The following is a 26,415-nucleotide window of genomic DNA, read 5'->3' on the forward strand; positions in this document are numbered from 1 at the left end:
TCTCCTGCCTCAACCCTCTTGAGTACTTAGGGTTTCAGGTATGAGTCACTGTGCTTGATCTTTTGTGAAAAAATATTAAATTTTGTATTAATTTTTTTTTTGCTTGGCTTCAACAGACATTGAAATTTCAATGGAATTGTTCTGGTACAATACTAAAATGACTTAACTGAAAGTAATAAGACTTTTTTTCTAGTGGTGGTGGTGCTGGGGATTGAATGAAAGGCTTTATGCATTCTGCACATATACCTGGTCACTGTGCTGTATCCCTAGCCCTGACCCTTGTTCATTTTTTTCACAATTTATTTACTTATTTGCATGTGTATGCACACACTCTCTCTTTCTCCTGATTATCCTGCCTCCATCTCCCAAATGCTAGAATTATAAGCATGCATCACCATAGCTATTTATGTGGTTTATGTAGTGCTGAATATCGGACACAGGGCTTTGTTTTGCTAAATAAACTTTCTACCCAGTGAGCCACATCCTCAGCCTTGACCTTTGCTTCTTTCTTCTCTCTCTCTCTCTCTCTCTCTCTCTCTCTCTCTCTCTCTCTCTCTCTCTTTCTTCCTGAGACAAGGTTTCCCAGTGGCTATGGAGCCAGTCCTGGAGCTCAATCTGTAGACCAGGCTGGCCTTGAATGCACAGAGATCTGCCTGCCTCTGCCTCTGGAGTACTAGGATTAAAGGTGTGTGCCCCCACTGCCCAGCCTGACCTTTGTTTCTTAAGTGACTAATCAACATAGAAAATGTTAGTGGTTTTTACCACTAACAAAAAAAAAGTAAAAGCTCTAAATAAACTTTCTTTTCTCTAGCTTTCCTTTGCAGCTAGAAAATGGTCAAGCTATGGAATGTACAGTAGCTCAGTATTTTAAGCAAAAGTATAGTCTGCAGCTGAAATACCCCCATCTTCCATGCCTTCAAGTGGGACAAGAGCAAAAGCATACATACTTGCCCCTTGAGGTAAGTCAACTGGAATTTCCTTTTGCCAATATCTTGAATTAATTTTTCTTTTAAAAAGAAGTATTCATTCCTTTAATTCCACATCTGGGGAGGCAGAGGCAGGTGGATCTCTGTAAGTTTGGGGCCAGCCTGGTCTACAAAGTGAGGTCCAGGACAGCCAGGGCTACACAGAGAAATCATGTCTTGAAAAACAGACACACAGTCTTCTAAACTAGTGGTAGAATTTAGTCTTTTTGAAGTATTTTGTGCATAGAACTTTCTAATATAACTCCCTTTTCCCCCTGGAATGGACAAAGACTTCATGTGTAGAAGCCCGTTTCAACAAAACCTAGCTTCTCTTTGTCTCCCTGCAGGTCTGTAATATAGTGGCAGGACAGAGATGTATAAAGAAGCTCACAGACAATCAGACATCTACAATGATCAAAGCCACAGCGAGATCTGCTCCTGATAGACAGGAAGAAATCAGTAGACTGGTCAGTAAGACATGGCCTTCAGATTAGCCTGCTGTGAGATAAAAAACAAAAGAATAAACAATCCCAAGGGAACATAGTTCCTGTTTGGTTTATATGCAGGCTTTCACATCCCTTAGGTGAAGAGCAATAGCTTGGTGGGTGGACCTGACCCGTACCTGAAGGAATTTGGGATTGTTGTCCACAACGAGATGACGGAGCTCACAGGCAGGGTGCTTCCAGCTCCAATGCTGCAGTATGGAGGCCGGGTAAGCTGCTTCCACACCACTCCAATTAAAAAAAAAAAAAAAAAAAAAAAAAACCACGCACCTTTGAATTTAAATTTACCTGCAGTTGTGCTCATTATTACCTTCTGTCTTCTGACTGTAGCAAATAAAGTTTTGTTTGTTCCCTCTTCACCACAAAAATGGTCTTAGATTGTAATATCTTTTCTCTTTTCTTTTGTTTCTTTTTTGTTTTTTTTAAAGAATAAAACAGTAGCCACACCCAACCAGGGTGTCTGGGACATGCGAGGAAAGCAGTTTTATGCTGGCATTGAAATTAAAGTTTGGGCAGTGGCTTGTTTTGCGCCTCAGAAACAATGTAGGGAAGATTTACTAAAGTGAGTATCCCATTTTCAGCCCAGTAATGCTCCTTCTAGATACAAAATACCATCTTTATGTCAATGTGCTGGGCACACTGGCACTGACCCTTGGTGCCCATAATAATGCTGTCTGAGTCTGCAGAAGAGACCCTATGCTCTATTGTAAATCTGAGGATTCTTTGAGAATCCGATTCAGCTTCCACATACTTAGAATAGGAATTTGTGAGTAATGAGGCTGAAGCAATGCTATTTAGGGAAATTCTTCAGTTCTTAGGAGTTTCCATTGGTGTACATCTTTTCAGGTAAAAATAAAAATTAGTCTGTTTCTGGCAATTATAACTTAGTAGTGACCTTGTTTGCTGTAGGAAAGCTGTCTAAGAGCATCATGCACCTCTTAGAGATACAGCTTCTGTGTAAGGAAGTCCAAGAGAAGGGGAAAGAAAATCAGGAAAGCAGAACTGGGGTGGGAAAAGAATCCTACAAGATGTTGGCAAATACACAAAATAAGTTATGTTGAGGCTAGGTATGGTGGCACACACCTTTAATCCCAGCACTGGGGAGGCAGAGGCAAGTTGGAACTCTGTAAATTTAGGGCCAACCTGGTCTACACAGCAAATTTCAGGCCAGCTAGGGCTAAATCACAAGACCCTGATTTATGCACAGATTGAAATAACGTCTTAAGTTCAAATTTTAAAACTTCAAAATGAAAAAAAATAATGTTGAATTTCTTGAACCAAACCTGTTACAAATTTGTTTCCAATTCTAACCTTATGGACTCGAGGATTGCATATTCATGTGTTCCCAGCTGAATACAAGCTCACCTCCTCTTCTTTTCCTAGCCTTATCAAATTATGTTACCTAAAACTATGACCCTCTTTTTTTTTCAATTTTGAATCACCTACTTGATTTTTAAAAAAATCTTTTGAATATAAATGCTATTCTAGTCCCTGAATCTCAATAATTTTTTAGAAATTCAAAATGGAGTTTGAGATAAAGCTTAATGGTAGAGTGCTTGCCTAGCATATTTAAGGCCCTGGGTTTAATTTCCCGTACCACAAAAAATAGTAATAAAAATTCAGATTGATGATTTGGTAGTTTACTAATACAGATTGTTCTGATACAGTTGTGGTGGCACAACTGCCAGTCTATTTTTGGCAACTGCTGAAAGAGCTTTTGTTTGTTTGCTTACGTGTGAAATTGAAAGCACTGTGCCACTGGTTCTGTCTTAACAGGAGTTTCACTGACCAGCTTCGTAAAATCTCCAAGGATGCAGGGATGCCCATCCAGGGTCAGCCATGTTTCTGCAAGTATGCACAAGGCGCAGACAGTGTGGAGCCCATGTTTAAACACCTAAAAATGACATACGTGGGCCTGCAGCTAATAGTGGTTATCTTGCCTGGAAAGACACCAGTATATGGTATGAACCTTTTTAATGTTGAATGAGGGGTGATTTCAAGTCCTAGGTTTGACAGGATAAGCTAGGTGATGCCTCAGTCCCAACTCGCCATTCTCTGTGGTCTAAGCCGCAGAGACTACCAGTGTGCGTGGAGGAGACAGACAGCTCAGTGCTAGAGTGTTTTGCTTGGGGAGAAATGGCACGACAACACTTTCTAGTTTACTTCTCTTTGCCCCCCTTCCCTTCCTGCCCTTTCTCTCTTTCTTGTTGAGACAAGATCTTATGTCAGTCAGGCTGGTCTTGAACTCATTCTGTGGTAGAAAATGATCTTGAACTTTGAATTCTACCTCTACCTCCCAATACTCAGATTCTGGGAATGAACCTCTACACATGATTTATGTGGTGCTGGGGATTGAACCCAGGGCTTCATACATGATAGGGAAGTACTCTATCCACTGAGCCACATCCAGACCACGATTTATTACCTGTTCTTCTTTTGTGTCTGTTCACGATAGACAGTGGCCTCTGTTCCATATAGCCACATCATCCTCACTCCAAGACCCAACTTGGTAGAGCAGACACTGTTTACAAGGTTGCTGCCACCAGGCTTTTCTCTCTGCATCTGCGTACAACCAGCCACGAGGCCTTACCCAGCCTACTGGGATGAGGTGACTAGACGTGGGGGCAGGAAATGCTGTGTAGGCCTTCCATAGTGCAGGGAACTGGAATAAGTAGAATATGGTAGTGAAAAACAGGATATCAGAGTGGGGAGAATAGACATGAGTGGGGGTGCTGCTGCTTCTAGAAGATGGTGTACTTAGTTTATATCTGCTGTTAGAAGAGGGACTCAGGGTTCTTCTCTTGGTTACCCACCAAGTAAAGACTGCAGACCAGCCCTTAAGCTTTTGTCAAACACCCCCAACCCTCTATCTTCTTCTTTTGTAACCTCCTATTTATTGCTTATGTTTCGAAAAAGAGAAAGTAAAATTCAAAAGGCTGGTGTGTGCTCTGAGGAGGAAGGAGCCAGGAGATTTTTACCAGACTAGTTCTGAGGAGAAGAAACCTCAAGGGATCAAGCAAGTGGTGGCAGGCAGCACCTGAAGAATAAAGGAAGTGGGCTGGCTTCCAGAGCTGCAGCAAGTCAGGAAAGAGAAGGCTGCTCAGAGGGTTTAGCAGACAAAAGTGCTGGCACTTGATATCTGCACCTAGCACTCTGTGATTGGTGAAAGTTAATGTTTAGGACTCTTTCCTTAACTCATATTAGGTGATTAAGCATTTTAAAGGGAACTAATTTATTGACTTATTTTATAGCGGAGGTGAAACGAGTTGGAGATACCCTTTTAGGTATGGCCACACAATGTGTCCAGGTCAAAAATGTTGTCAAGACCTCACCCCAAACCCTTTCCAACCTTTGCCTGAAGATAAATGCAAAGCTTGGAGGAATTAACAATGTACTTGTACCTCATCAAAGGTAAGGCCATGATTTGTTTTTCATACTTTTATTTAAAATCTAAATTACATGATTTATGATAAAGGGCACAACTTCCAGCCAGATATGGTGGTACATACCATTACTTTTGGGTAAAGTAAGGCAGGAGAATTGTGAATTCCAAGTCAATCACATAGCAAGACCTTGTCTCAAAAAAAGAAAAAGGAAAGGAAAGATAGAAAAAGAAAACCAAGGATTTAGTTGGGTGTGGTAGTTCATATTTTAATCCCAGCACTCAGGAATCTGAAGCAGGCCAATGGCTATGAGTGTCAGGCCTGCCTGATCTACATAGTGAGCTCCAGGCCAGCCAAAGCTATACAGTGAGACCCTGTCTCAAAAACAAAACAAAACTAAGGTCTGAGATGTAGCTGAGTGGTAGAGCATTTGCCTAGTGTATTCAGGCCCTGGATTCCATTCCCACCAGTGAATGGAAACCAATAAGCCAAACATGTCAAATACACAACTCAATGACTGTTTCTATATAGTGTGTGTAATCCCAGGTAGCACCACCAGAGAGATTTAGAGCATTTCCAGATTCTACCAGGCTTTCTCTCCCCACTCTAAATAGGTAATTCCCAGAGCCAGGACTGTATCTTATTGTCATAATGCCCTTTATGTGAAACCCTTAGTTACCTACAAACATATAATTCCAAAAGAAACTGCTCTTCTGACCTGCTGGTATAGATTGGCTTTCTCTGTTGACCTTCCTATAAATAGAATCACTGGTGCAGTGTGCTCTATTTTGTCTGTCTGTCTTCCTTCCTTCTTTCCTTTCTTCTTTCTTCTTTCTTAACTCTGTCTGTCCTGGAACTCATTCTGTAGATCAGGCTGGCCTCAAACTCACAAAGATCTGCTCCTGGCAGCACCAATCTACTTCAGAGATGATGGGCATCAAAGAAACTCCACATGGAGTTTACTTTCTTTGTGGCAAAAGTCACTGGGCAAGGAAGTGCTCTTGCCTCAATTACTGATGGTATGCTGTCCAAATTGGACAAGCAGAGCACAAAAGACAGTGACAACAAAACCTTGTCAAGACAAGGTGGGACAGTCCTTCAAAAATCCTGCTTCACAGAAAAGTCTGTAGGATATGCTAGGCCTGTAGTCCTAAAATGGGTGCCTCACCATTTCAGAGGAACTTTGGGTGACTATCCAGGCAGCCAGTTTTTGTCATTTCTCGCGTTTTTTGGAAGTCACTTGCTCACACTTCTTGCTTACTCAGTTAATATTATTTCCTTCTTGGGTCTCTGAGGGAGTTGAAGACTAGATAGTTATAGTTTTCCTTATTTACCAGACACAGAAAAGAAACTCATTGGAGGGGTGGGTATAAGGCTTAGAGATACAGAAAGATAGTTTTGGATGGTAATGCAAGTTATGATAGAAAGTAAATTAGGTACAAGACTTTGAACTCACCAAGATAGGATAGATAATGGAGCATTTTCTCTGAATTTGTCAAATGCAAATGGACTAGATAGTAATGTACTTATTGCCTGTATATATTATATATATTGTACTTACTGTATATAGTTTTCCTTCCTTTCTTTTCTTTCTTTATTACTTTCTCTCTTTCTTTCTTTCTTTTTTCTTTTTTCTTTTTTTGGTTTTTCAAGACAGGGTTTTGCTGTAGTTTTAGAGCCTGACCTGGAACTAGTTCTTGTAGATCCCGCTGGCCTTGAACTCAAAGAGATTTGCCTGCCTCTGCCTCCTGAGTACTGGGATTAAAGGCGTGCACCACCACCACCTGGCTATATAGCCTTCTTTTTTATTTTAGACAAAAAGGGAAAATGTAGTGATATTTTGTTTGTATTTTAACAAATAATGCTTACTTGAAGATCAGAATGCAGAGCTAAGCCACTAGAGACCAGGGAATAGTGGCACACACCTTTAATCCCAGGATTCAGGAGACAGAGGCAGAGGGATCTCTCTTAGTTCAAGGTCACCCAGGGCTACACAAGATTGAGTCTGTATAAAAGAGAAACAGAGCTCACACAAAAGTGATCCCAGCATTTGGGATCTCATGCCTTTAATTCCAGTACTAGGGAGATGGAGACAGGGAGTGATATAGTTGGGCAGCGAGAGGAATATAAGGCAGGAGGAGAGAGAAGCTCATTGTAGTCTGAGGTTTGGTGGAGACAGATGTAGTCTGAAGCAGTCTGAGGAGCAGTGCAGTCTGAAGACAGGATCACCCCTTCGCTCTGAGCATTGGTAGAGATAAAAGGTCTCTCTAGTGGATGACCCCACTGCTTCTCTGATCCTTCAATTTTCACTCCCTAATATCTGACTCCGGGTTTTATTTATTAAGACCAATTAGAATTTGTGCTACAGAGATCCACCTACCTCTGTCTCCTGAGTGCTGGATTATAACATGAGGGCCGGCTTGTTGGGGTTTCTGTCCCTCCCAGTACCCCAACAGCCGGCAAGCAACAAAGAAAAATCACACACAAGACTCTATAAGGTTATAAACTGATTGGTCCATTAGGTCAGGCTTCTTGTTAACTCTTATAACATATATTACCCCATTATCCTTATCTGTGTTAGCCACATGGGCTCAGTACCTTTCTCAGTGTGACAGCTTACATGTTGCCTCTTCGGTGGTCTGCACCCACACTGGATTAAAGGGGAGCACCACTCTGCCTGTTTTATCTCCTTTTTCTTAACATTGTAGTTATACAATCCACTTACGTTGCTGCATTTAATTATTTTTAATTGCTATGGATTATTTTCTTGTGTAGATAAAAATCATATAATTCTGTCTGTTCTTTGGTGGACAGTATATATTCATTGTAAAGTTCTACAGTATTATGTATTATGGAGGTAAGCATTGTTTCTCTTGTGCGGGATGCTGTGTGGAATTGCTGGATTATAGAAAATGGAGTTATGGAGAATACATAAATTTAGCCTTAATAGATACAGTCAGGTATTTTTCCAACCTGTCTGTAACAATTGATATTTCTACTGAGAGGTATAGTCATTCCATATCTTTATCACTACTTGGCAGTACTTTTAATTTTAGACATTTTTATTATAAGAAATATTATCTTACTATTATTTCAATTTGCTTTCCCCTGATTAGTGATAGTAAACATGTTTGGGTTTGGATTTAATTTGGGGGCATCTTCTGTAAGGAGCTAGTTCAATCCTTTTATCTATCTATCTGTCTGTCTCTGTTATGGGTTATTGTTGTTGGTTGTTTTTTTGTTTTGTTTTGTTTGCTTTGTTTTGTTTTTTTGAGACAGGGTTTCTCTGTGTAACAGCCCTTGCCTTCCTGAGACTGGCTCTGTAAACCAGGCTGGCCTCAAACTCAACAGCAATCCACCTGCCTCTTATATATTTTTTAAATTATGTACACATGTGTGCAGGAGGTGTTATCACGTGCACATGAAGGCACCAGTACAGGTGCTCACAGAGGCTAGCGATGTCAGATCCCCTTGGAGCTGCAGTTATAGGTGCTGTAAGCTGCCCAGTGTGGATGCTAGGAACCAACTCAGATGCTCTGGAAGAGCATCTACCATCTTGACCCCTGACCATGCCCTTTCTCCAGCCTCTGGTACACCTTAGGCTTGGAATTTGATCTTGTATATTCTTTATCATCTTATGTCTTTTAAAAAATTTATTTATTTGTTGAGACAAAGAGTTTTTATGTAGATCAGATTGGCCTAGAACTCAAAACGTACCTGCTTAGGTAAGCCTTAGCAACTGTGGGTATATGCCATCATGTCTGGATCATGTTCTTCCTTTTGAGATTGTGTTTCATATTATCTTAAGTTGACCTTGAACTGGACTCTGCAGAGCTGAAGGTGATCTTCAACTCCCTGTCTTCCTGCTTTCACCTCCTGACATGAGTGTTGACTTATAGATACCACTATACATGGATTTTTTGTCTATCTTTCACCAGAAAAGCGTTCATATTTCTTTTGATTCCACAGATAGAGGAATCAGTGACACAGAATGAATTTGTGTTTTCAACAGATGTTTACCAAGTGCCAAGTATGAGCTAAGGAATGTTCTAGGTACTAGTAATGACCAAGATTTAATAAAATTCCTACTCTTGTAGGGATTATATTTGTATGGGTCTGTGTGTGCAAATAAAATAAATAAGCAAAATATATGATATAAGTGATACATATGTATAAAATAAAACAAAAAATGAATTTGATTCTCTCTTTTAAATTTCACAATTTAAAGAGATTTGGGTTTTGGAAGGTTCGTGTTCTTTCCTAACGGGCATAGGCCCTCTTTTCTAAGATGACAGTTATCTTAGTGATATATTTTTCTAGACTCAAAGATTTGTACCCATATGTTTTGAGTGGCACTGTTTTCTTAAATCTGGACAGGCCTTCAGTGTTCCAGCAGCCTGTCATCTTCCTGGGAGCAGATGTCACTCATCCTCCTGCTGGGGATGGGAAGAAGCCTTCTATTGCAGCCGTGGTGGGCAGCATGGATGGCCACCCTAGCCGGTACTGTGCCACAGTGCGGGTGCAGACGTCTCGGCAGGAGATTGCCCAGGAGCTCCTCTACAGTCAGGAGGTTGTGCAGGACCTGACAAGCATGGCTCGGGAGCTGCTGATTCAGTTCTACAAGTCCACACGTTTCAAGCCCACTCGCATCATCTACTACCGTGGAGGGGTGTCAGAGGGACAGATGAAGCAGGTGCTCCCATCAGCCCCATGCCCTCCTCCCAGCATTCTTCAGTTTGCTGCTTGAAAACTGAGACCTCCATCAAACAAAATTCCCCTTCTGTCTCCTAGGTAGCTTGGCCAGAGCTAATAGCAATTCGAAAGGCGTGTATAAGCTTGGAGGAAGACTATCGACCAGGAATAACCTACATTGTGGTGCAAAAGAGACATCACACACGCCTCTTCTGTGCAGATAAAACAGAAAGGGTAAGAAGTCGTGCTGAGAGCTTCCTCTTCTGACTGTGTGGCAGTGACTGTGGTTTTGAGTAGATGTAGACAGTGAATTTCTCTGAAACTGGCTGTGTCTAATGGTAATTTAGTAACTAAGTTGAACTTAGATGACAAGTTCTGGATAACAGGAGTTTTAAGAATGAATGCTTCTTGCCGGGCAGTGGTGGATTTGGGAGATAGAAGCAGTAGTCTTTATGAGTTTGGAGCCAGCCTGGCTAATGAGAGAGTTCCAGAGAGCCAGGGCTATACAAAGAGACCTGTCTCAAAAAACAAAACAAAGCTAAAACAAAAACAAAACAAAAAATCTGAAATTTAACTTATTTAGAGACTCCATTACAGACACGCCCAGAGATTTGTCTCCTAGGTGATTGTAGACCTTGTCAGTTGGCAGTCAGCACTGACCATCAGGACTGTTTGTGCAGTGCTGAGGGGTGGTGGCTAGAAGAGACGTGTCAGGTACATTACAGTGTAATACATGAAAATGGAATGCTGTGTGTGTTTTCCTGGACATCAAACCCAGGGCTTCACATGTGTTTTTTGCTCCTTTTTACTGCTAAAGCATGAGTGATAGTTCTAGGGTGTAAAGCAGAATGTCCTTAGTGACTTGGAATGGCTATGGTGTCATACTTATTAACCACACGCAAGAGACTTCACTTCTCTAAGCTACATGAAAACTTATAATTTGACTTAGGATTTTTCGTTCGTGTGTGTGTGTGTGTGTGTGTGTATTTATTCATTTGTATGTCTGTGTGAGTGTTTGAACATGTGAATGTGTGTAGGTGCAGACATAGAGGCCAGAAGAAGGCATCAGTGTTCCCTTCTATTTGCCTCTGCTATTTCTTGTGAAGCAAGCAGGGTCTTTCCCTGAACCTGGGACTTATATTTTCTTGGCTAGAAGCTGGTGAACCCCAGTGTTCTTCTTGTCTCTGGTACCCTTCAGACCCGGTGTTACAGGCATTTACTGGGACAGTTGTTTTATGATGTGGGTGCTGGGATCCAAACTTCAGTCCTCAGGATTGTGAAGCATGTGCTCTTACACACTGAGCCATCTCTCCAGCTCCAGGATTTGGAATTGCCAATTTGATGTTACTGTAAAATCAGTCTGCATTCTGTAGTAACTGCTCTTTAAGTTTTGAATTTGTTCATGTCCTGGAAGGCAATAGGCAGTACAGTATTCTCTCGCAATGCAGCTACCCTCACATGAGTAAACAGTCAATAGTCTACAGTGTACTAAACTGCTTAACTGTGATATTCAGAAGGGCATATGAATTAGGTGAATTTTTGTTTATGAAAATTGTAACTTATAATGATCTTATTGGGTATAATCCTTTCATAAACTGAAGACCATTCTTACCTGTAAATTGTGATGATGAGGGGCTGGAGAGATGGCTCAGGGGTTAAGTGCACTGACTGTTCTTCCAGAGGTCCTGAATTCAATTCCCAGCAACCACATAGTGACTCACAACCATCTGTAATGAGATCTGGTGCCCTCTTCTGGCCTGCAGGCATACAAACAGACAGAACACTATAGTATACATAATAAATAAATAAATCTTTAAAAAAAAATGTGACGTGAACAACATCTAGGGACAGTGGTTACACAGCTGCAGTTCCAGCATTTGGGAGGATGGAGTGGACGATCATGAATTGCAGGCTAGTCTGAGTTATCCTGTCTCAAAGGAAAAGCAAGTGCTGGAGATGTAGCCAGCATACTGAAAGCCCTGTGTTCAGTTCCTGGCACATAGCCTCAGTGAAATAGCATGTCCGAGGCCTGCTTAGGCCACATGAGATGCTGTCTAAAGAACAAAACACAACAAATAAAAATAGAATATATTTCATGAAGTATGGTGAAGAGTAAATTAATAAATGAGTGTTAATTTGGGATATAATTCCCAGCACTTGGTAAAGAAAATTTTCTATTGATTTTATTTATGATTTGATATTTATGTTTAAAGTGGGTAAGCTATAAGAATATTAGGTTGGATGACCTCTTTTTTACTGTTTCTCGTGACATTATTTCATCTTGTCCAGGCATAGCAAGGACCAGATCTTTTCTGTTGCTTAATCATGTAAACTTGCTGGCTCCTCCAGTTATTTTCTAGGACAAAAACTGTCTCTTTTCCAAGGATGAGATGTTTATTTTCATTTTGTCAATTGCAAGAGATCCAAGTTCTTTTCCCTACAGTCCCCAGATCTACTAGTCAGTTTATATTAAATTTTTGTTCACTAATTGTTCTACTCTGACTCAGTAGTAGTTCTTAGATTTTGATAATACAGATTATCTGAGTGCTTGCCTAAAATTGAAGCAGAAAATACCCTGTCACCCATCTTTTATTGTCATGACTTCCCCTTTGCTCTACTGTAAACTTGCCATCCATGCAGTTCACTGTGGAGTGGAGAGGAAATCCAGGACCTGGGTGATCTACCACTACTCCCAGTGCTGGAAATGGAGCTCGGGGCCTCAAATATGGTAGGAAGCAGTTTACTGCTGAGCTTTCTCCAGACCCTGAATTATCTTTCTCTCCTACAGCTCTCTTCTTTACCATCATTCAGGATTGAAGGTTCCAATTCTTTAATAACTTTATACTCTGACCAGTATCTCCAATTCTCCGAACATGCCTCTTGCCTGCCTCCAACTCTGAACTATATCTACTTGCTTATTTACTTTGCTTCACTCTCAGGCTGATGGGAATTGCTGGCTGAATAAATCACTTGTTTAGTCGTGAACCATGTTATAAACACATGAGAGCAAACCTTAAACCTTAAATGCTGTGATTTTTTTTCATTGCTTTATTTCCCGTAAGTGTTGGTCCCTATCCTTGGTGTCTTAATGCTAATAAAGACCTATTCTCTGCACTGACAGTACTGTGGTGATCACAACTGTCTTCCAAATCCTACCTTCTGTTTTCTGGGAAGATGGGACCTGGAAGGCATGGATTTTCTCAGTTACCTATCCTCTCCTTTCCAATGTGATTCTGTGCTTCTTTTGTCTCCTTCCTCAAATCTCAGGCTAATCTCCCTATCTGTGCTTTTTGACTCCAGTTCTCTCTGCCTTCTCTAGAGCCTCACTCACTTCATAAAGACTCCTTTTTTTAGTTTTAGTCTTCCTCATTCTTTTCAAAAATTTAAATTGTATTTAATTAATGAGTTAATTGAGAGAGAGAGAGAGAGAGAGAGAGAGAGAGAGAGAGAGAGAGAGAGAGAGAGAATGTATGTGTGTGTGTGTGTGTGAGAGAGAGAGGGCGGGGGGACAACTTATATCTAGGTTCCAGAGATGGAATGCAGGTCATTAGACACTGAACCAACTCACAGACCCTCATCTTTCTTATTCCATGGCCACCTTCTCATGTTACAAAGGTTGTTCAATTTCCAATAAACATCTGTTAACTCCTCTCCCCCCCCTTTCGTGCATGTGCACTCTTCCACCTAACTGTTTTCTTTTGTGTTTTCTTTTGTAAGTTTTCTTTTAGAAGAATAATCACCTGACTTGCTGTCAAGTGTACCCTCACCTACATATTTTGATTTTCAGGAAGTAGGAAATTCAAGAGAGAACTGAAATGTTGCCTCTGTACCTTCATATCCTACCAAGTCAGAGTCCCACACTGACCTCTTAGCCACACTTATGACAACACAGCCTTCTCTGGCCTTAACAATATAACTTCCCAGGCTTCTTACTCACCTCGACAGTCAGATTATCTTTACTTTAGAAAATTAGATTTATTTTTCTAACGTGCATGAGTGTTTTGGTTCATGTATATATGTATGTATGTATGTATGTGCACCATAAATTCATGCCTGGTGTTCACAGAGGTCAGAAGAGGGGGGCAGATTGCTGAGGATTGGATTTACAGATGGGTGTGAGGAGTGTGGTTGCTGGGAACCAAATCCAGGTCTTCTGAAAGAGCAAGTGTTCTTAACTACTGAGCCATCTCTCCAGCCCCTCAGTGACCCTTTTCCTGTTCTTAATAACTCTGTCTTCAGCGTCATCCACTTTTCTAGGCTCACTTGCTTATTAACTCCAAATCCTTATTTCTGTCCTAGATTGCGCTGTCAGACTCCTGATTTGTACTTTTAATTTTCTACCAGACATGTTCACTCAGATACTCTGTGCACGGTGCACCCGTCTCCACAGACCAGGCTGTGTGGTGGTGATAACAAGAACTTATCCTTGTGGCTGACAAAGATTCATTTCTTGTTCATACTACACAGTCACTGTGGCCCTACTGCAGCTGCAACCTTGTTGTCCTCCCTTTGGAACCCAGGCTGACGGAATCCATCTGGAACCTTGCCAGTCACAAGAAAAGCTGTATGCTGGCTCTTAAAGCTTCTGCCCTGCAGTGCCACATTTTATCATCAAAGCAATTCACATGGCCACTCCTGTGATAGTTGGGTGGAACTGTATAATCTTCCTCCAGGGAGGGGCACAGAAATATTTGGCACCAGTAATAGAGTCTACCATAGGCATGTCAGACAGAACACGTCCAAACGTCCCACTTACCATTTACTCCCCATCCAGAACCTCTCCGAGTTCTCTTTAGATTCTGTTACTTGGCATCACTGTGCTTTATGTTTGCCAAGCTGGAAACTTCATAATCATTTTTAAATTCTTCTCCTGCCTTATTGTCCTTGCCATGTCCAGTTTCTTCAATGGTTCGCAGTGTTCTACCCCCAAATCTCTCTTACCTCAAGTTCATATATTTCTATGACCCTAGGCAAAACTGGTCTGTTGTGTGGGACTCTCCAGCAGTCTCTTCATTGCCTTTGTTCCTTCATCCTGCAGTCAGGGTTTGCTTTCTAAAACACACCCCACTTCTCAGAAGTCTTCATGTGCTTTCCATTGCTTACAAAACACCTTCCTCTGCTCCTTCATGCTCTCCCAGGGGAGCCTGAACAGCATATTCACTAGTGCCTTCCAGCTACCTGCATCACATTGCACTAAAACACTTCCACTGTTGTGGAAGGCAGTTTATTCTTTATGCCTCTGGCTCTTAGAGTCAACATTTGCTGAGAAGCCTAACTTAGGTGCTCAAGCAAAAGATACTGAGTTCAGTGTCTGCTTTCCATTTCCCTGGCCTCATACACATAGCTTTAGGCATTCATTTGTAAAACTCTAGAGTTGGTTTTTGGTTTTGGTTGTTGTTGTTTGTTTGGTTTGGTTTTTCAAGACAGAGTTTCTTTGTGTAGCCTTGATTGTCCTGGCCTCACTCAGAGATCTGCCTGCCTCTGCTTCCTCCCAAGTGCTGGGATTAAAGGCGTGTACTACCACCACCTGGTATCTTTAGAGACTTTTTTAAAAAGAGGGTCTGTGGTAAGATAAGATTGGAAAGGCCATCCATTCTATGTCTTCTTAAAGATTATACTTCATTAAATTGTGGTTTTTGAGAAATTGCATATTAGGAAAGTGTGTGTGTGTTGCTAGACTTTGAACCCACAGTCTCACACATAGAAGGCAAATGCTATACTATTGACCTATACTTCTCCCTTTTAAAAAAAAAAACCTTATAAACTGATTTAATGCAGTATTCCTCAAATTTGATGGGAAACACTTAAGCACACCTTATAAACTAATACTCCTAAATGACATACTTTCAGGAAAGATGCTAGACCATTCTATTCTAAATATACACGTCTTTGACACTGTTTAAACTATAAATTAGGAATAGCAAGAGATTAATAATATAATAAAAGTTATGTGAACCAGACGTCCAGACGTGGTGTCTGAAACCTGTAATCTCAGCACCTAGGAGACTGAGATGACAGGACTGTGAGCTGGAGACTAGCCCGGCCTGCAGACTAAGTACATAACAGGTCGTGTCTCAAAAACACAGCGATAACAAAACGTTACGTGAACATTGTCACTCTCAGAATACCTCCATGTCCCATTGCGCTATGATAATATTTTGGACCTTGGTTGACCACAAGTAACTGAAGCCATAACTTGAGATAAGTAGGAGGTACTGTGACTCAGTTATACTTTCTCTGGTTTGGGTAGATACCTAAACTTAATACGAATTTGAAAGAAGAATTCTCCGTACTCCAAGTTTTTATATTCATTGTTATGTGAGCTGTAGCTGGAAGGGATGGTTGTTAGAAAGGAGTCAAATAAACCCTGTGGGAATGAATGTCTCTGTGCTAATTAAACTTTTTCATATTAAATTCTACTGAAAAACAGAAGACACAGACTGAATAGCAAGATTTAATTCTTTTTCTGTTCCGTGCATTTGTGGAGTTGTTCCCCCACCCCCACCCCCCGCCTTTCAACAGATTTGATTTCAGTGTTTTTGTTGTGGAAGAACCTTAGACTTTTAGATCTACAAAGGGTCATCACCAGATATCATAGACAGCTAGATTGAAGCACAAAGATGTTCAGTTCCGTTCACGGTGTGTGGCTGTAAGGACTGGCCTGCATCTGAGCTGTCTTCTCAGTCTCCATCTTATGTGGGCTTCCGGAGATCCTTTGGGGGAGCTTCTGTGACTGCTTCTGTGATTATGAGTTTTGCTGAACCTGGTGAACCAGTTCAAAGATCTTCATCTTATCTTTTACTGAAAGCTGTGTGTGGCAGGTGTCATTACTTTTTTCTCAAATGAGAAATGAAAGTCGTATCTTCCGGGAAAGTTTATCTACCTCGGATTTTTTCTTTGTTGCAGTGCTGGGGCTTGAACCCAGGGTCTTACTCATGTTCATGCTAAGCAAGTACTTAACAATTCAGCTACATTCCCATTCCTTAAATGCTGTTCTCCCTTCTCTGCCTACAGAGTGTCGTCTATAAATATGTGGCACTATTGCTGTATAAAACTATAGATAGAGCCAGGTGGTGGTGGTGCATGCCTTTAACCCCAGCACTCAGGAGGTAGAGGCAGGCAGATGTTTGTGAATTTGAGGCCAGCCTGGTCTACATGAGCTAGTTCCGGGACAGGCTCCAAGGCTACAGAGAAACCCTGTCTCAAAAAAAAAAAAAAAAAAAAAAAAAAAAAAAAAAAAAAAAAAAAAGCCTATAGATAAAGTCATTATTTGGATTGCCCAAAAGAGGCTGTGGATTCGTGCTTGAGAAAGTGCTTTGGGATGAGGCTGGGCTAAGGAAAAATTACAATGGAATCCAACTTGTTTTTTTTTCAGGCAGGGTCTCAGTGTAGCCCAAACTGACCTTGCTGACCTTGAATTTAAAACAATCCTCCTACCTCAACCTCCCAAATGCTGAGGTTACAGGTATGAATCACAATGTCTGGTTTAACATCTTGAATTAATCTAGTTTTGTGATTTCACATAAGAGCAGTTTGCTAATTTGTTACCAATTAATGCATAAAAGGAAAAAACTGACCTTAAACTAGTTTGTTGCTCAGATGATTAATTGTATTTTTAAAAATGACGTATTTTTTTAACAGGTGGGGAAAAGTGGCAATGTCCCAGCAGGCACTACAGTGGATAGTACCATCACACATCCATCGGAGTTTGACTTTTACCTCTGTAGTCATGCAGGAATTCAGGTAACTTGGAAGCTGACCTAATAGGGAGGTATTTGCAGTTCAGCAGCCAGCCTGAGGAGACCTGTCATTAGACACTATGCTTGGCTTTGTTAACGGCTCTGCTCCAGAAATCTACTTGTAGGTGTGTGAGGCAGAGATATTGTTGAGCTTAATAATTAGATCTCAGTTCCTCTTCTCTCCTAACTAGCCAAGTCCTAACACTCTCCCTTCAGGGAACCAGCCGTCCTTCACATTACCAGGTCTTGTGGGATGACAATTGCTTCACTGCAGATGAGCTCCAGCTGCTGACGTACCAGCTCTGTCACACCTACGTGCGCTGCACACGCTCGGTCTCCATTCCTGCCCCTGCATATTATGCGCGGCTGGTAGCATTTCGGGCAAGGTATCATTTGGTGGATAAAGATCATGACAGGCAAGTTCATCAATAAAACTCTCTTCCTGTTATGGAAGCATGTTTTAAAAAACAAGCTATGCAGAAAGCTCTTAAAGATTTATATGTCCTTTTAACCTTCAAGAAACATTCAAAACTGTACAAGACTTTGAGAGCTTTTAATGTGACTTTTGATCCAAGAAGAGCTCAGGCTTGTTTAAACTTGTGCTGTGTTTCTAACAGAGTCTCCTTTGGAGCTGCCTGTGGTTTTCACATAGAACTAACTGCATTTCATTTCTGCTGAGGTCCCAGGCAGCCTCCAAAGGTGGCCAGCATAGCACCCTGGTTCCAGTCAGTGTAGTCACAGCCTATGGACTCCAATTCATGCATGAGTGAGTCCCACATAGTTCATTTTGCTTCCAGTACAATCCAGAAATGACCAGAGTGTGCCAGGGCTTATGGGAAAACAGAAGGAGTGAGTATCCTCATTCCCAGATAGAGATCTCAAAGGGCTCAGACATTTGGCCTGTTACTGAGCTACAAATATATGGCTAAAGGAGCTCTTTGCATTGATTTTCTTTCCCAAATGACAGTCTGTGAAGTTTAGCAGTTTCTGGGCTCTACCCCATCCAGTTGCTAAATAGTAGACATTCCACTGCAAGTCTGTTCTATAAGGGATTGAAAATACACTATTACAGAAAACATCCAGCTATGTCTTTGTACTTTGTATTCTCCAATATACATCCATTTATTTAAAACATTTATTTGGTACTGTGTGCCAGTACTGTGCTAGGTACTAGAAAATATCAAGATTAGTAAGCCTTGTTTCTTACCTGCAGGTATTTTATGTTTCAATATGAAGATCTACAGGTGAATAGAAAACTGACAACTGGTCTAACAGTATAGATAGCTTCAGTGGGAGATCAGAGGAAAGGCTGGTAGGGATTTTAGAGCTGGGTGAGCAGGACTTAACTGTACAAAGGAAAGAGGATTTTCCAGGCAGAGAGGACAGTGGACATAAAGGAAAGAGAACAAGTGGCATTTCTGGACAAGGGTAAGTTTTCTTTGACTGGAGCATATTGAAAGGAAACAGCAGGCACAGGGCAGAAAGCTGTGTTAGAATAAGATTGTCCTTATTAAATGTAAAAAGCTGTTCCTGGGATAGAATAGTGCAAGCAGGGGAGGAAAGGATGAAATCAAAGGTGATTAGATAATAATCATCATTTAAAGAGAGGTCAGAGGCCAAGGTGTGACTCAGTGGTGAGTGTTGTGCTTAGTATACATGAAGCCCTAGATCGAATCCTCAGCACTGAGAAAGGGATGATTTGCCAAACTCCTATGTTACATAATACCCCGAAGATGAATGTTTAAAGTTGTGAACACTCTGATAGGCATAGACTCATTAATTTAGGAATCTAATATTAGCAAGTAAAAACAAAGTTAAGCCAGGCATGGAGGTGCATGCCTCAGAGGATCTCTATGAGTTTTAGGACAGTGGAGCCTTCATTGTAAGATTCTGTCTCAGAAGAGGAAGAAGAAGGAGGAAGAGGGGGAAGAGAAGAAGGATGCTCTTTTCTTGGAGATTTTATTGCAGTGGAGACAAAAAAAAAATACCCAATAGTACCTAGTAATGTCCCAGTTGACAATTTTAATGTTGGTTGTGTCTAGTACTGTAAAAGGAAACCGCAACTGTCTATAAAAACATTCTAGGTGACCCTGACCTGAACTTGGGAGTCAGGGAAGACCTCTAAGAGGGAAATGACATGTAATTGAGGCCTGAAGGATGAGTAGGAACTAAGTAGACAGAAGGGACAGTAGAAGTCCTTATGTAGGTGCTATTAAACACTTGGTTTTTATGAACGTTGTTTTATTTAATTAATGCAACCATCCATTAAATAAGTCATACTGTATTTGTCAGTTGAATAAGCATGTCTAAGGAAACATAAATCGTTTGAGTAGCCCAGCTTGAGCTCAAGATGTTCTTGGATCCAGTACTATGTGTGCTACCTGAAACACTGAAGTTGAATGCTGTCTTCTCTTAACACCTGGTTTTTTGTTTTGTTCTCATTATAGTGCGGAAGGCAGTCACGTGTCAGGACAGAGCAATGGCCGGGACCCTCAGGCTTTGGCTAAGGCTGTGCAGATCCACCACGATACCCAGCACACTATGTATTTTGCCTGAGAGTCTTGGAAAAGAACTCAACCAATTTGGCATCCCACGCATCCTCAAATGTTTCAGATGCCTACTGCCTCTAGATAGTGCCACGTTGATTTCAGGTGGTCCCCTACCAGCAGCTCGGAACAGTTAGTTGCACTGAATCTGTACTTTGCAGCCCTGTCTGATGCATCAACAAAATTGAGCCATTTTTTAAAGAAGAAAAAAAGAAACTCATAGATTATGCTTTCTGATGCACTGGACAAAATTTTTACCTCAGCGTGCAAAGGCTGATCAGCCTTGACTTTCTAAAGGACTTATTTTCCAAGGAGGGTTTCTGTGGGATATTTTGCTAGCTGTGGTATTCACCGCATCTAGTCTTATAAGAGGAGTATTTCCTTTTTCCTTGTTCATTGAGTGGGGTATATGCATAAGTGGGAGAGAAAAACCAAACGACCTGTTTCATTTCCATGCAACTTTTTAATTGGGTGGGCCCATAGACTTTTTAATGAAGATTTCTGACTTCGCCACTGTAAATGCCTTTAAGGAGCATTAATTTTTGAAAGTTTTACAGAATTTTATTACTTTCACTGCTTTATCTTACTGATCTCTCCGGGCCTGTGCTGTGGAGTGCAGGCTGCCTGGCAATTGCACTATATCTGGCTGCAGACTCAAACAGGCAGTTCTCTTACGTGTCTGGCTTCTGTGAATGTGTGACATAAGCAAGTGTGATGCGTGTCACAGGGACAGGTAGCACTGCCATGGTCAAAAGTAAAAAGTTCTCCCTATTTGGAAAAAAAGATTAGCTTTTAGTACGTTTCCAAGTTTTTTAAAGTGCCCATTTTATGCTGCTATGTGGTTTGTTAGATCTAAATGATTTTTAAACTTCTCTCATAGAAAGTTAACTTTGGCAATAAGCATTTTTAAGGCCCCTCCCCTTTATCCTCCAACAAGGTAGTTTTATAGATGAAATTTTGGTATGATTTTATCAACTATTTCTTAATATATCATAACCTGGATATTCTGAAACCAGTCAGTCGATAAAGACATATATTTCCACGCCCTTTTAAATAATTGTTTGGTTTTTTTAAACCTGATTTATAGTCATAGTCTGTGACCTGTCATCTTTTTTCTTTTAAAATAAGCTGGAACCAGGATGCTTTGCCAATGTATAAGGCACATTGAGTGATGCTGGACTTTAAAAAAAAAAAGTACCAGCATGTAAAAAGCTCGTTTTCCCTGGGAATTAAGGCTGTGCTCATAGCTGCTTACAGTACAGTTCTGTTTGCTCTTCTCTCAGCCTGAAATGTGCTTGATGGTTTTGCCTTCCTCTTTTTCAGCTAAAACTTTGTGGAAGAAGTTGATTTTCCCCTCTTTTCTGTAGAGTCTGGATTCCCTCACAGGAAGACAGGACTCCTTTTCTTGTCCAGCAAAGGGAGTTGATACAAAGCAAGTATCAATTAGAAACTAGGGGAATGGATTCTGTATTTAATGTAGATAATACTTTGTAAAGGACAAACGTTACATAGTCTAGGTAGTTCCACCCAGGGTTTCCCAGCCCACATTTTACTCTGTCCTCGAAGGGCAAGAGGTGAAAGGTAAAAGGCTCTCTGGAGAGCCACACTCCTTGAGCTGAGGAAGGAGCTGGGAAGAGACAAACACAATATACTGAAAACAATTTTGTTGTCTCTATCTAGAAACCATTGGTGGGAAACACTGGATCAGATGGTGAAGGGTGTTTGCTTGAACTCATTAGTTGATTCAAGATCCAAATCTGTTAAACTAGCCTTCTCAAAATCCCAGCAATACAAAACACTGTTCTCCTTCAGTCTTTTCAACAAGCTTGTAAATACATTAATGTTTACATTTCCATGTGCTGTTGCTCGGCAGTGCCACCAGCGTTAGCTGAACTGGTCTCTGAGAGAGTTTTATAATGTCCATCGAGTCCTTTAGCTCATGAGGATGAGTGCAGACATTCTTAATCTCTGCAGACAGTGGGGAAAAGCAAGTCCTGTGGCTGAAGCACAATGAAGGCAGGAGTGAAGAGGCAGCTGATACTTTTTTTTCCGAATACCTCACTTGGATAATACAAATCTGGACATGTTGATCAGTGGCTGACTGCCCCTTTTATTCACACTCATTCAGGGAGAGCACAGAAAATACTCTTCAGCACAGCCGCTCTGGATCCAAGAGGAGGAAAAAAAAAGTGGGAGCTTTTTAGGAGAATGAGGACTCACCTGGAGCCTGTGGCATGAAGAACTCTTGATGGTTGGCTAGCTGGCTATCCAGCCAGCAGGCACCACACCTGCACTTGAGTGCCGCAGGCTCACTGGTTAACAATGCACAGAAGAAATGTCTTGCCATCTTCCTGCATGATGGAACAGGAAGCAAGCTGGTTGCCCAGAAGCCCTGATCCATTTGCCTGCAGTTGGGTTCCATGCTTGACCTTGAACAAAATACCTGAAACACCTCAATCTGTCCTAGTATGCTGGAGCCTATTAGTATGGTGGTGGAAGAAAAGCCAGGAGGCCAGTTTTTGTAGGAAAACAGTACCATTAAGGGTGTGATGCTGTTGTTTTGAACAAATGGAAAGAAATGTGGAAGAATTAGGATTGTTGGGGAAAAGCTTACCGAGGGGTAAATAGTTAAGAGGTGATCCCTGCAGAATCAGAACTGCAGTAATACTATCGCAAGCAAATCTGAATGCATAGTTTTAATTTAATTAGGGTTGACAATTCAAATAGTTCTCCCCTCGAAACTGACTGAATCGTTATGCATGTGTCAATCAATGGGAGGTGTGCATTCTCTAGAAGTAGTGTTAGGCTGTCTGGTTTTCTTAAATGCAGCCTATTTAGGCACTGTCATGTAGTGTGAAAGATTGCAGTATGGCAACACTGAAGAATTAACAGTTTGGGGCTAGGGAGCACAGGACATTAAGAGTGGGGAAGACCCAAATGTTGAAATAATTGTGTTTTGTTGTTGTTAGTTGTTGAGTCCTGAGCCGTTTATGAAGTGAACCAGCTGGTTTAATGCAGCTAGCGTTCTGGGCAGGCAAACCACATTCACTCCTACTGTAAATTCTATATGCTGCTTCCAAAGGTGATGACTTACAAGCAGGCATGTTCTGTATGGCCTGTATTTTAGCATCTGGTGCCCGATCTATATCCTATGCCCTTACCCACCTGACTCAGCTGCCTATTCCTTCCCCTGGGAAAAGATAATCCACTGTTTTAGCAAGGCTCACCCTCTCTACCCTAGTCACCCTCTGTTGATATATTATATGATTCTCTTGCTCATTAGCAAGGTGGCAGCTCAGCTTTCATTTTAAGAAAGTGGAGGTTAAGGGCATTGTATTAATATTGCTTCAACTCCAAGAATTTTTTCTTGTAAAATTAAAGGAAAGATCTTTATTGGCCAACCATTTTCTTTTCCCTTGCTATTGACAGATTCATGTTTTTTCTGTGTCTACTGGCTGAAAATGTTTGTTTGTTCATCTGACTAACGGTGTGGTTTTTGTTTCTCTATGGTTAGACTTGTAATGTTTTAAAATGTATTTTATTAATTTGGACTGAATGTCTGTCTCTAGCAATACGAGGTACTTTTTAAGCTATTAAGGAAGGGTTTGTATCCCTGTGTGAGATAAGGTGATGGTTGTTTAAAAAAATTTTTTTTTTGGCCTGCAGGGATATTTTGTGTTCATGTGTCCAAAAAGATGGGTAGGGGGGTGGGTGGGAGAGATAAATTGGCATTCTTGTGCTAAAAGTTGTTTTTCTTGTCAATTGTGTAATAAATATGGAATATATTATAATGGCATCATATATGGCTACTTTTAAAAAACAATTTCATCTATTTGAGAAATTGGACAAAGAAGAGAAGTGAAACAACTATGTTTAATTCTGGGTCTCTCTATGTTTAGGAATTGCCATTTGGGAGTTTTTGAAGGGCTCCCAGCACCACTTCATATATGAAAACTTTGACAAGATTCATCAGGGTTCTAGGTACTGTTCTCAATGGGAAGGGAAGCTCTGATTAAGTGATATTTTAAGGAAACTGGTGAGGTGTGGTGGCTCGCTCCAGTGAAAGACTCCCCGCTGGGCGTCTTCCCTCGGGAGAGACCCCAAGCCCAAAGACCAGTCAAAGCACGCAGCCGGATGCAAACTGCAAGAGGTTTATTGGAGATACACAGGTGCCTGCGGGCGACAAGTCTCTCGGAGGGCTTGCGCGCCTGCAGGTTGGGGATGAGGGGTTTTTATAGGGGAGCAAAAGCGCGGGTACAGAAGCAGAAAAGCTTTCATTTCATTGGTCAGTTCAAATAAGGCTAAGCTGAGTGGCACATTCTTGACCTTTTACCTAAATACCAAGGAGGGGGTTGTCCAGACCCACCTGGATACCAAGGAGGGGGTTGTGCTACCTGTTTTTCTTATCTCTTCCTGCCTTCCTAGCTTGGCTGGCGACTCGATGTCTGATTTGCACAGCCCCTAGCTTGTGACGAGCCTTGCTCTGTACGTGACTCAGGCCTCGCAATCCTCTCTTCCTCCCTTGAAGTCTTTGTTCCTACTCATGTCAGTTTATAAATCTCCTGTCCTGCTGCCAGATAAGGCTGTCCTCGTTCTAATCTCAGGTGTCTTTGCTTTAGCATTCTGGAGGTCTTGAATTAAGCCTGTTATTTGTTCAGCACTCTGGAGGTCCTGACTCCGGAGGCCTTAATGGAGCTTGCTATCTGAAAACCTTTGCAGAGCGTTATAACTGTGGTTAAAGTTAAAACCATAGTTTTAACTGTGACCCCAATGAAGTTGGGGTCCTTCATTTCCCCATTTTTCTCTTATAACTGGAGTTAATTCTTTAACTCAAACTGATCATGGTATTTCTGTCTCCTATTGTCTCAGTTGCTGATATTGGAGGGTCAGGACCAGGGTCTGGATAACTAAAAGCCTGTCTTTCATAGGTTGCACCAGGTGATTTAAAATGCAGGGGCCGACTGTATTGATAAGAAGCAAAATAAGTAGGGGCCCAGCTATATATTGAAAACAAAATCAAAAGGCTTGCTCAGACAATAACCACATGAAAACTAGCATTACTTCAGAATAGCTCTTAGCAAAATTATCTGATGAATGAAGCTTGAAAGTAACTACATGGTAGACATTGTGAACCATTGCAGACCTGGGATTAGCACCCATCATTGTGGCAATAGTCTATTGACTACAAAGGGCTTATCTCAGTCCTAAGAAACATATGGATGCCTTATCATTGTAAAACAATGTTTCCCTTAAAAGGCAAGTTCAGTATTATGAAGACAAATCTCCTTTGCTGTAGACACTGGGAGTGTTGATCCTCAATTCCAGAGAATGCGCCTGAGAGGTTAGCTTCAGCCCAGCTGGCACCATATGACATTCATCGGCTTCCATTATGTTCTATAGCATCAGCTTCATCTTCATCCAAATGTGCAAGGGTTGTGCCTATTGTGAGAACTTCAACAAGCAATGAAAGAAAATGCAATACAGAATGATAATGTTTAAAACAAACAATGAGCCCTAAAGCCAGAGGACAGTCAATGTGGAAGCAGAAATCAAGAATTAGGTTTAGTTCGTAAGAGGTACAGAAAAATAAATATAATTAACCCAGTAAGTCCTAAAAGCTCAACATGTCGTTAACACATTAGGCCAGCTTGGTCCTAGGGACAACATTCAGAAATAAAATCCATGGGAGTGTAAAAGGGAGATGGTGTATTAGGATTTATGTTCAGAACTAAAACAGAAATAGAAGAAAAGGTTCAGCAGCATCTTGAGAACCCAGACAGTGGTTCTCCAGCCTTAGCACTAAGAGGGACTGGAATGGTGATCGTAACTAAAACCATATTTGTTTATCTTTTGAAAATTAGGCCATTATATAATCTAAAGCAAAATTTTTCTGTAGAAAAGCAAAACCAGTCAAGAGGTGAGAAAGATTTAAGTGTGCTTGCTTTTCTCTGCCAATATGGTCTAATCTGGAAAAATCTCAGATCGTATAAAATAATTTCTGTCAATAGGTCCCAGACACATAGGGGAGGAACGGAACAGAATTACTCTTCGCTTCTGTTATCTGTTACCATGTTTAAAAGACATTAACTCTTAAAAAAATGAGCAGAGTCCTGTGGGCTTCTGACTTCAGGAAAGAAGAGCCTTAAAGGCGATGCAAACCCATCTTACAGCAGATGTGCCTGTCCTGTGCAGGCCCTGAGCTCAGGATATCCATCATCAGAGTCAGCCTTAGTCAGCAGATGCATGAGTAGCAGCTAACTAGCCAGGTAGCAGAACTAGTGGCAGCGATTGCTGTAGCGTTTTAAACCCAGAACAGGACAGAGGGAGGTCTGGCCAGTCATTTTGCTGGTCTCTAGGGCCAATTTTGTCAGTTTATATCCTATCTATCTGACCTGAGCTTTGGGGTTGGTAAGCATAATGTAATTTTTTAATAGATCCCCAATTGGGCGGCCAGTCCCTGACTTATCTGGGCCACAAATGCAGGTCCATTATCAGATCCAATTACCTTGGGTATCCCAAACCTTGGGAAGATTTCTTCTTTGATCTTCTTAGCCACCGCACTGGCTGTCTCAGTCCTGGTAGGAAAA

The 26,415-nt window shown here is 41.3% G+C and overlaps 1 protein-coding gene across 5 annotated transcripts in view; it reads left to right on the forward strand.

The window, feature by feature from the left end:
- The window catches only part of LOC125400382 (protein argonaute-4), a 46,899-nt gene extending 23,590 nt beyond the window's left edge, over positions 1-23,309 (forward strand). For 2 of the 5 annotated variants that reach the window (XM_085686593.2, XM_048434405.3), the window contains exons 8-18: positions 812-959; positions 1,313-1,432; positions 1,549-1,677; positions 1,897-2,030; positions 3,245-3,429; positions 4,720-4,879; positions 9,229-9,544; positions 9,643-9,777; positions 17,185-17,286; positions 17,499-17,698; positions 19,730-23,309. In XM_085686593.2, coding sequence (XP_085542719.1) covers positions 812-959; positions 1,313-1,432; positions 1,549-1,677; positions 1,897-2,030; positions 3,245-3,429; positions 4,720-4,879; positions 9,229-9,544; positions 9,643-9,777; positions 17,185-17,286; positions 17,499-17,698; positions 19,730-19,838 — 1,738 coding nt within the window. In that variant the 3' untranslated portion in view covers positions 19,839-23,309. The remainder of the gene's footprint in view (positions 1-811; positions 960-1,312; positions 1,433-1,548; positions 1,678-1,896; positions 2,031-3,244; positions 3,430-4,719; positions 4,880-9,228; positions 9,545-9,642; positions 9,778-17,184; positions 17,287-17,498; positions 17,699-19,729) is intronic. The other 3 variants (XM_085686595.2, XM_085686594.2, XM_085686596.2) reach the window with 3 other exon arrangements.
- Positions 23,310-26,415: the final 3,106 nt, after the last annotated feature.

The sequence above is a fragment of the Myodes glareolus genome, chromosome 3, assembly GCF_982192425.1.
Source record: "Myodes glareolus chromosome 3, mMyoGla1.1, whole genome shotgun sequence".
In the NCBI taxonomy this organism is placed as follows: domain Eukaryota; kingdom Metazoa; phylum Chordata; class Mammalia; order Rodentia; family Cricetidae; genus Myodes; species Myodes glareolus.